This window comes from Eulemur rufifrons, chromosome 8, assembly GCF_041146395.1.
Source record: "Eulemur rufifrons isolate Redbay chromosome 8, OSU_ERuf_1, whole genome shotgun sequence".
Lineage (NCBI taxonomy): Eukaryota > Metazoa > Chordata > Mammalia > Primates > Lemuridae > Eulemur > Eulemur rufifrons.
The window spans coordinates 86217600-86228551 of record NC_090990.1 but is presented as its reverse complement, the minus strand read 5'-3'; the positions used below and the strand labels follow the sequence as shown (position 1 = coordinate 86228551).

Below are 10952 nucleotides of genomic sequence, written 5' to 3'. Positions count from 1 at the left end.
CCTTTTCACCTAAAACCCCAATGCAAACATATATTTAAAAATACAGACATATAAATAGACTATCGTTGCCATCATAATCCTCATCACCACCACCACCATTACAGTGGAAAGAAGAGAGCTGCGAGCTCCACAGGAGGTGATGACAGAGAAGAAGGTGTTGGTGATAATTCCTAGGTTTCTGGCAAGTAGTGCCCTAAACTGAGTGGAGGATACAAGAGGAGGAGCATGTTGAGCGGGACAGAGAAGGACGCGAGGGTACAGAAATCGGTGCTAATGAACTGGTAGATGGGGCGGAAGGAAAGGAGGATAGGACGAAGGTAGTTTAAGAAGATGTGTAAAAATGACGGGAGCAGGGCACCTAACGAGGAGCGCCCTATAAGCACTCAGCACCAACCTGCTCCCTCACTTTGTAATGTGCCCAAATTCTGCGAAATATCGCGAGAGCTCACGTCCCGTAACTAACCCTTCCTTGCTCTGTGCCACTTACCCGCCCGCGGCCCCGCCCCCAGTGGCCCAGGCCCCACCCCTCACGTGTTTGTGGATTCGGCAGTGTTAATAAAGTTGCAGCGGTTTGTCCCTTGCGGCGGATAAGATGGCGGCCTCCATGCTGGGCTCGCTGCTGCGGACGTTCCGGCAGGTCAGGCCCGCGCTTTTATTCCCACCCGTATCCCTCACCCCTGAATCCTATCACCCGCGGGTCCCCACGACTCCCCTACGGGCTCGCCTCAGGGGAGGTCTGAGTTGCAGATGTAAATTTGGTTTTCGCGAGCATGTAACTGGCATTGAAAGATGCGAGATTGACTCCGACTTACAAGGTATTGAGTTTAAGTAGAGAAGAGATGGGTCCGAGCATTGGAGCCTCAGAAACTTCATCGTTAAGAGATGAGAACCTTGCAAAGGAGACTGAAAGGAACTGTCAGCGAGGGAGAAGGAAAACCAAGAGAGTGTGATGGCCTGGAAGCAAGGGGTGACAGAATTTCAAGGAGTAAGGAGAGGGCAGCTCTGCTCAAAATTGACAGGATAATTAAAAAGACAGGCTGAGAACTGACTGTAGGGTTTAGCAGTGTGAAAGTCGTTGGGACCTTGTTGAAGTCGAAACTGTTCAAGAGAGAATAGTAGGAAAGAAATTAGAGACTACGAGTATAGACAAGCCTTTGAAGGAATTTTGCTATAAAGGGGAGCAAAAAAAAAATGGGTCAATAAGTGGAGAGGAAAGTGGATTAAGAATGAGGTGTTTTCTTTTAGCATGGCAAAAGTAACAACATGATTGTGTATTAAAGGGAAAGATCCTGTAGAGTGGAAAAAATTGATGATATAGAAGAGAGGAAAGAGTTGCTGGGACTATACTTTTGTGTAGGCAAGAGTCAAAGGGTCTTGTGCATGATGTTTGGCTTTAGGGACATGGACAGTTCATCTGAAGCAGTGTTGTCCAAAAGAAATCTAATGGGAACCACATATGTAACTTAAAATTTTTCTAATAGCCACATTAAAAAAAGTAATAAGTTGGTGAAACGAATTTTAATATGACATTCTGATTACACAGGTATATCCAAAATATTGTTATTTTAACATGTAATCAATAAACAATGACTTACGAGATATTTACTTTTTTTTTCATACTAGAGTTTCAAAATCCAGTTTGTATCTTACATTTAAAACACATCTCAGTTTGGATGCTAAATTTTCCACCATTAAAATGGAAAATGAAGTTCTACCAAAACAATAAAGTTATATAATGTTTACATTGCTTTGGTTTTAAATTTTAATTAATTAAAATTAAGCATTACATTCCCTATTGGCAATAGTTTCATTACAAGGGCTTACTAGCCATATGTGGTTACTATATTGGATGGAGTGGATCTCTAACAGGAGGGAATGCAGAGCATATGATACAGCTGGTAAGTGGCCAGGTGTGGTAGTGGGAGTTGATGGAAATGCTCTTCTGATTGCTTCTAATTTTATAGTTAAAGAGAATGTGAAGTCATCAGCTGAGTGTGAGGATGTGGGAGCAGGTGTCATGGTTTTAAGGAAAGGGAAACCATGTAAAATAGTTGGGAATAGACAGGAAGAATAGTTGGGAGAATTGGAGTAAGTACAGAGAAGTAAGAGATGGCCAGGAAGTTGAGAGTGTATTCAAGGGAACGTTGTATTTATAGACCATGGAATTCAGGTTGGGTGTGAGGGAAAGACAGGAAAGCAAAAGCTGAGAGACAGTAAAAAGATGGTAGGATCAATGGATTGAAAGTCCCAGAGGGGTTTTTATTGGCAATTAGAAGGAGCAAGCTGGAAAGAAGTGATAGAGAATAAGATACACAAAACTGAGATAATAAAGGGGTTGCATTTATTGGTAATGAAAGACCTAGGGCGTGGAAGCGAATAGTTAAAGAAGAGTGGAGAACAAAAATCATTAAAGAAGGGGAATTCAGAGATCAGAGTGATCAGGGTATGATTTCATGTATATTGAAACCAGGAATTAAGACAGGAAGAATATTGGAGAGAGTGACAGTGAGCCAGGATCCCAAATCATGGAAAAATGAAAGGGCCATGGTAGATGGCTGCAACAATGAGAGGTAGTGGGAGGTAAGCCCAATGGCATGAGAGCCAAAGCCAGGAGGTTTCAGGAAGGAAGGCGGTCCAGAAGCTGCAATGAAGAGCAAGGAGAACACCTATCTACCCTACCTCCAGACCCAGTCCTGGAGAAAAAACCTACGGGGGAAGCTGTCAGGAGTGATTCAAGATTAGACCAAAAGGTGAAGGAGATGTTAAGTTGAAGATTTAGAAGATTTTGATTATGATAGACCATGAATCAAGAGGCCCCAGTGGAAAAGTTTTAGGAGGTGAAGAGGGATAAGAGATGGGGCAGGATAGGGTGTGTACAGAGCAGAATAGAATGCAATCTTAATAAAGCACTGTTATAAGCTGATAAGGAAATACAGTAGAAATGTAGGCAAAGGAGATAAAAACATTCACAGAAGAAATAATATAGACCAATACATAATTTAAAAGTGTATTACTTTTGTAGTCATAAAAAAAGATGTTCAAAATAGAATGAAAGATTATTTTAAAAAATAAATAGAAACCTTTAAGGAGACAGTAAAGAAGATGATTAGGCATAGTTTGAAAAAGAATTCAAAGAAGAAATGTTTAGTCTTGTTTTATAAATCCCCTTAACTTTTTCATAGGTGAAAGCAAACTCCACATGGCCCCTCACAGGAATTGTTTCTTCTAGTCAGAATGATTTCTCCCTGGTCTTAAGAATATATCTTGCTCTTTTCTGTGTTTTGTTTGGACAAAATGTATCTTCTCTTCCTTCTCCTGCCCCCAAAGCTATGTCAAAAGTCTGTCAATCTTTCAAAGCATTGCGTAAGCCCTCCTTCGCATGAGAAGTATTTCCATCCATGGTTACCACAGTATTCACTGGACTCGGTCATGTGCCAAATCAGTATTTAAATTCCATTAATATTCCTGCTTCTCTTTTTTCTAGAAGGTGATTGTGGAATGATCGTATTTCCCCATAGGACTTTTGTTTAGTAATGTGAGCATCAAAGGTGCTGAGTTTATCTTTTGTTAATAGATTGAAAAAATGTTGAGTTTCTATTTAGTATTCTTTTTTTTTTTTTTTTTTTGAGACAGAGTCTCGCTTTGTTGCCTGGGCTAGAGTGAGTGCCGTGGCATCAGCCTAGCTCACAGCAACCTCAAACTCCTGGACTTAAGCAATCCTTCTGCCTCAGCCTCCCGAGTAGCTGGGACTACAGGCATGCACCACCATGCCCAGCTAATTTTTTCTATATATATTTTTAGTTGGCCAGATAATTTCTTTCTATTTTCACTAGAGACGGGGTCTCGCTCTTGCTCAGGCTGGTCTCGAACTCCTGACCTCGAGCAATCCACCCGCCTCGGCCTCCCAGAGTGCTAGGATTACAGGCATGAGCCACCGTGCCCAGCTTCTATTTAGTATTCTTATTTTCAGTTTTATATTCTCCTATTCATATATTCTATAAACATCAGTAATAGGAAGCCATTGTTAATTTTGTGTATCAGCAACTTAATTAACATGTAATATTTCCTTTGGTTTGAGGGAGACTTAGTTTCTAGTCATCTATACTCCCTTTGCCTGTATTGTCAGTCAGAACTATAACTATCATGAAAATGTATGACAATAAAGAATGTACTATCTTATTACTGGACTAGTGCTAAGGAATATTAGGTCAGTGATAATTTCAAAGTACCCTTTGACCCAGCAATTCTGCTTCCAAGAATGTATCGTGCAGATATATAGGAATACATATGAAATGATTTATATAAGACATTTATTGCAGCATTGTTGTAATGATAGTGAGGTTTAGTCTATGACCACCAGTTGGTCGTAGGTTAAATACATTATGATGCTTCCAAACAGTGGAATATTATGCAATCTAAGGAAAATGAAGAAGCTTCTTTCATATGGATATGGAAAGATCTCTGAGAGATACTGTAAGGTGAGAAAAAGGCGGGGAATGAAACCTGAGAGGCAGATTGTATACATGTATAGATAAAAATCTCTGGAAGGATATATAAGAAACTAGTAACAGTGGATACCTATGGGTTTGGGGGGGTCACTGGGCAGGTGAAGAACGAGATGGGAGGGAAACTTTTCACTGTATGTCCTTTTATACTTTTTTATTTTTGACTGTTGGCCTGAGTAAAGGTCAAACAGAATTATATTAGAAATTTCTGGAAATCTTTCACCTTTCAACACATATGTTATTGGCATTATGTTTGACTTAATGTACATCCATAATAGTTATTTATTCTAAATTAGGAAGCCTATTTTAAATTGCTAAAGTGATCCAAAACAACTTTAAAGAAAATACTAGGTCATAAATAATGACTGAAAGAGGATTGCAGAGTTGGGGAACACTCACAGAGCCTAGGCCTGACTGTCCTTAACATATTCCTTGTCTCTGTCTTTTAGATGGTTCCTTCATCAGCCTCAGGCCAAGTTCGAGGTTACTATGTAGACTGGAAAATGTTGCGTGATGTGAAGAGACGAAAAATGGCCTATGAATATGCAGATCAGAGGCTACGTATCAATTCACTCCGGAAGAATACCATCTTACCAAAAATTCTTCAGGTTAGCTAATTAAGATGCGTCCTTCTACCACGAGGTCATTAACTCACATCAGGTCAATTTTGATGTTTGCTGTGAATTAGTATCAATATAACTTCTAGAGAATAAGATGAGATACTCCAAGTCAATATAAACAAATAGCCTTGAAAATGATTTTGATAAGTTTCAGATTAAAGAGAACTATTTGCTCCTAACTAGCCTTTCAACCATTTCATTATGTGATCCTTAAAAGTACTGGTGAATGGTGGCCACACAGAAATTGGGCAGTTATTTTCACCTGAAGTCTCTCCCCTACTTCATCCCAAACTTTCAACTCTCAAGGCATTGGGAGGCTTTGCTGATTCAGGGAACCATGTGCCTAGCGTGTGGCCTGTTTCTTACCCAGGCGTATTGCTAGCCTGTCTTCCTGAACTCCCTTAACCGCCTCTCTGTGCTGAGGTACCTTTCCATTTAGGCTTACTTTCTTGTCATGCTGCTCAAGTTGAGTAAGATGATGTCAACCCTGCTTAACTTCCTGAAGCATAACATCCTGCACCTAAGTGGTGGCACCGAATATCTGCAAGAGGCTTGTCAGAGTACAAATCAAACTCAAGGCCATTCAACTTACCAAGAGCTCAGGTTTTTAAAAAATAGTATTTATAGAAGTTGGCAGAATGATATACATCCTATTTAATACTATGGATTCTTTTAAGTCTTTGGATTCAGCTAGGTGAGCAGAAAACTGAGGGCCCTGGACCACTCTGTTATGGCTTTTACTGGAATGGCATTAAGCTATCTGCCTACATTTAGGGAGTAATAAGTGGCCCCTCAGAAACTCAGCTCAAGATGTTGTTGATCACAGAAGCGGAGAGTAGAATGGTTGTTACCAGGAGCTGGGAGACTGGGGGACTTGGGGCCGGGGAGGAATGGGGAGGTGTTGGTCAAAGGGTATAAACTTTTAGTTATAAGCTGAATAAATCCTGGAGATCTAATGTACAGCATGGTGACTATAGTACTCAATAGTACTGTATTGTATACTTGAAATTTGCTAAGAGAGTAATCTGAAGTGTTCTTACCATACACACTATGGTAATTATGTGAGGTGAAGGATGTGTTAATTACCTTGTTGTGGTAATCATTTCACAGTGTACGTATACATCAAACATGACACTGTACACCTTAAACTATACAACTTTTATTTGTCAATTATACCTCAAAAAAAGGTGGGAGCAGGGTGTTTACTGAGTACATTATTTATGAAGACCTCCCCACCTCTTCTACCAAAGAGATTATCAGTACCAGCAGTAGCTGTGCAGTCTGAATCATGGACACTGATCATGGCTCTCTGTTGCCTGCCACATAGCTTGCAAGTCAAATTTTATGTCCCACTTGTAACAAACTTGCAGACTTCCACAGCATGCACTTTTGTGTCCTGAGGCTTTTAACTTTTCTACTCTCATTTCTCTTTGCCGCAATTTCCTCCTGTGTAAACTGCCCTAAATCTTTTTGGGAATAAGTAGGGATATGTATAAATAAATAAATTGTGGCCATTCTTTAAGGTCTGCCTCCATGAAACTTTGCGTCAATCTTCCAGCCCAGCCATTTTTTCTTTCCATTTCCTTCTACAGCACTTACTGTCTACAACTCATTGACTTAATCATGCTGATTTATGTAATGCTCTAAGTGTTACATAGTGGCAATACATGTATAAGCTTTTAGTTTACATTACTTTAGTGGCTTTCATGTGCATTCTCTCATTTAATTTGTGTCCTTTTAATGTGTTAGGGTAATTATTTTGCTTCCGTCACAGTCTAGCACAGGGTCAATCATACTTGTCTGCACATTTGTCAGGTTAAAGTGAAAATTACACACACACACCTCAACACAGTTAAGCACATGCATGAGAATGAATCTGAACTGATAAAACCTTAGCCCAAGCTACTGCTGTAATCCTTGCTTTTCTCCCCTCTATCACTTTGCCCATGCCAGATTCATTCTTTACATTGCAAATGAATTTTTAAAATGGAAATCTCATCTGATCACTCCCCCTTACTTCACCAGCAATCAGAAGGTAATTTACCATACACTTCAAGGGTTCATGTGATCCTGCTCTTCCTCCCTCTCCAGTCTCATCTCAAGCCACATTCCCTCCTACTTGACAGGTAGCCCAGAGATTTCAAACTTTTGTGATTCAAAAATTATACGAGGAGGTAGCAGAAATACATTCACATGTTTCCTGATGACTTAAGTAAGAATGTATGTAGCAGCACTCTCCATAGTAGCTCAAAGTGGAAACGATCCACATGACCATCAGTCACGGAGTGGATAAATGAATTACAGTATACTCATGCAATGAAAATCGCCACCAGTGAGAATGAGCAAATTACATGTGCAACAATATGGGTGATTCTCACAATATATTGTTCAATTAAAGAGGCCAAACAGAAATGAATAAATAGAATACATACCCTCTGGTTACATTTATATACAGTTCACAATGGGAAAAACTCGTCCCTGGTGTTAGTCATTAGGTAAGCTGGGAGGCAGAGCATTAGTGACTGGAAGGAGACACAGGTAGGGCCTACAGTGCTGATAACGTTCCCTTCCATAATCTCATGCTGGTTACACAGGTATGTTCTGTTTGTGAAAATTTACTGAACTTTATCCCTACGGTTTGTGGAGTCTTATGTTTCTTTGTTAAATTTAGATATTTAAAAATCACATTGGGAGGATGTCAGACATTTCTGGTAGCTTTCTGGTGTGTTTCTACTTGGAAGTTAAGGTTCAGTACAGTGTCCAGGGTTCTTTGGCTAAACTCTGACTCCATTGATGAATCTACCCCTTTCTTTTCCTCTAAGCATTGACTTAAGCATCTAGAATAAATTAATGCATTTGATCTGTGTAATAATGTGATCTCCCTTAGGAAGTGGCCGATGAAGAAATTGCCGCCCTTCCACGGGATAGCTGTCCCGTTAGAATCAGAAACCGCTGTGTTATGACATCCCGTCCACGTGGTGTAAAACGGCGCTGGAGGCTTAGTCGTATCGTCTTCCGTCATTTAGCCGACCATGGGCAACTTTCTGGGGTCCAGCGAGCAATATGGTAAATCAGCTCCAGAACCTACTGAGCTTGCAGGGAAGCCAGTTCTGGCAAGAAGAGACTTTTCTAATAGACAAAACCCTAGTCTTTACAGGGGCCTAGTATAGTTGTCTAGTCAACCTGATGCTGTCTAGAGTTAAATTGCTTCTAAATTTTAAATGAAGAAATGTGGATGTTTCATTCTCTCAGTGAATTATCCTTTCTATTGGATTTAACAAATTAAACATACTGTTCCCATACATGGTGCAAAGAGTAGAATAATAATAAATATTTTCTGTGAAAATATTACCTGAATGCCTTTCTTTTTCTTCACACCTTTTCCTTCACATTTAATCTTTTAGTAACATAACATATAAGGGTCTCTGGGGGGTCTTGGGGTTTTTTTTGTTGTTGTTGAGTTTTTTTGAGACAGAGTCTCACTCTGTCACCAGGCTAGTACAGTGGTGTCATCATAGCTCACTACAACCTCCAACTCCTGGGCTCAACACATCCTCCCACCTCAGCCTCCTGAGTAGCTGGGACTACAAGCACACGCCATGTTGCTGGCTAATTTTTTAATTTTTTGTAGAGATGGGGTCTCACTGTATTGCTCAGGTTGGTCTTGAATTCCTATCCTCAAGTGATTCTCCCGCCTTGGCCTCCTAAAGTGCGAGGATTACAGGAGTGAGCCATAGCACCTAACCAGTTTCTGCATTTTTTAAGAACATTATTTCATACAACAATATTATAGATAATCCAACTAATTGACACGTAGCTTATCCATGGCAATTTATAGTCTGGGCTTGCTTTCTTGACCTGCAGAGCTCACATTACTATCAGTTTATTGTTAGAGAAACAGTAGGTTGGAAGGCAAAACTGATGTTCTGGATTATCTAATTAATGCTCAACTTCTTTCTGTGATGGCTGAACAAAAGAACCGCTAACAGTTTTCTTGTTCCATCTGTAAGGGCCTTTAGTACAAAATATACCTCTTTAAGCCCCTGCAAATCTATCCAAAGAAGAAAAGTTTTGTTGGAATAGTACACATTCCCTATATTCATGTTTATTTAATCTGTAACAGAAATGAGTCAAGGTATCAAGGTTGTCTCATGCAGTAACTTGACAGTGTCATCAGCCCAGTGATAAAAATATACATAGCAGTATGGAAGCACCTACTTAACATCAGGAAAATGTTCCTAGAGAACTTAAATCAGGAGGCAAGGGATGAGAACTGTGAAAAGCAGGAACAAAAACGCAAAGAAGCAAAGGCACAGAGAAGACATTGAACAGTGAAACTGCAGTCTAGCCAGTGTATCAGAAATAGGAAACACAAGATAAGGGCCATATCCTAATCTCAGAAATCACGTGATGGAGTTAAGACTTAATTTAAATACCGATGTTAGAGAGTTAAAGCAAAGGAATGATAATCAGTTTGCTTACAGATAATTGACTGCTGTTTGGTACGTGGCCATGAGAAGCCATGCCTTATAGCAAGACAGCCAATTTTGAGGATGTCTTTAATTGTTCAGGAAGATGGGGACCTGAACTAAAGTAGTGGTATTAGTAAAGGAGAAGGGAGGACAGATTTTAAAGGTACTATTTAGGAAAGAAAATTGGGCAAGACTGATTACATCTGTATATCTCTTTGGGTTCCTGGTACGAGTGCCTACATAGATGGTAGAGGGCAACGCTAAGGAGAAAATTTGCGGAAGAAAAGAACAGGTTTAGGGGAAACAAGATAGGTGAATTCAGGTTTCAGTCATGCAATGTTTGCGATGCCTGTGTCATCTGATGAAGTCTAGAGTGCAGCTGGAGAGCAGAGTCTGGAACTCGGGTGGAAGTGAAGTTATAAGGCAATTATGATACACATTGTGTTCATGTTTCCTGAATTTACATGACAGCTTGGCAACTGGACTGTTCCAACTAATATCTAGTACTAGTATCAAGGGTTAATCAAATCATAACTACAACAATCAAATTTGCTGATTTCTGGCCTATCAGTGATAGAACACTCCCCATCCTTTTGGTTTGTTTGAATGAGTCCAAGCGTGATCCATGTATTTCATTTGGTTGCATAAGCCCCTTCTTCCACTCCTCCCTTTTTTGTGTCATTCATTTATTTGTTGGAGCAACCAGGCCATTTGTTCTGTATCATGTCCAACCTTTGGCTGTTTACTTCTTTCAAGTCTTTTAATTTTATTACGCTGTTCTCCAGATTTCCTGTGAAGTAGTAGGTACATCCAGAGGCTACCCTAGATTCAAGTTCAGTTTTTTAGGGATGAATTTTCATCAGCTGTGCCTGTGCTCTGCCACATCAGAAGGCACGTATCCAGTTGTCCTGCTTTTAATGGTGCTTAGGTTGACAATTGGGTTCATGTGGGATCAGCCTGGTCCCTGCATTTAAAGTTCATTCATTACCCTGTCACCTAATGGTTTTCACATTTCATTGATGATTGTTACCCTGATCTATTTCATTAAGGGTTTCAATGGTGATTTTCTAATTCTGTAATTTTTTTCTGTATTGGCTGGATTTTTCTGCCAAGAACTTTCCCTTATCTACAGTTCCCTGAAATAAACTGTCCTTCAAGGCAAGATAAATGCATGATTCTCTTATAAATTTTCAGAGTAAATGTGTAGGTGCTCTAGCCAGTGGAAATGGTTTAACATTTATTTTTCACTATCATTATAAACTTACAGGGTTTTTAAAATATACTTAGGATTTCAATCCACTCATCATTCTTTTTGACGTTCAAATTGTCTCATCCAGGCCGGGCGCGGTGGCTCA

General features: G+C 39.9%; 1 protein-coding gene across 1 annotated transcript; it reads left to right on the top strand.

Annotated features, from left to right (window-relative positions):
- The first annotated feature begins 579 nt into the window (after positions 1 to 579).
- MRPS14 (mitochondrial ribosomal protein S14) lies at positions 580 to 8433 on the top strand. Its single transcript, XM_069478378.1, has 3 exons — positions 580 to 637; positions 4955 to 5113; positions 8013 to 8433. Exons 1-3 carry the CDS (start codon positions 593 to 595, stop codon positions 8193 to 8195), a joined length of 387 nt encoding a protein of 128 aa, XP_069334479.1. The 5' UTR covers positions 580 to 592; the 3' UTR covers positions 8196 to 8433.
- The last annotated feature ends 2519 nt before the right edge of the window (positions 8434 to 10952 follow it).

What these genes read in the sequence shown, in the direction of transcription:
- MRPS14 (XM_069478378.1), top strand. Translation starts at nt 593, where the DNA reads ATGGCGGCCTCCATGCTGGGCTCGCTGCTGCGGACGTTCCGGCAG. An exon ending in TGCTGCGGACGTTCCGGCAG is followed by an intron (nt 638 to 4,954) that starts GTCAGGCCCGCG and finishes TCTGTCTTTTAG; the next exon opens with ATGGTTCCTTCATCAGCCTC. An exon ending in TCTTACCAAAAATTCTTCAG is followed by an intron (nt 5,114 to 8,012) that starts GTTAGCTAATTA and finishes GATCTCCCTTAG; the next exon opens with GAAGTGGCCGATGAAGAAAT.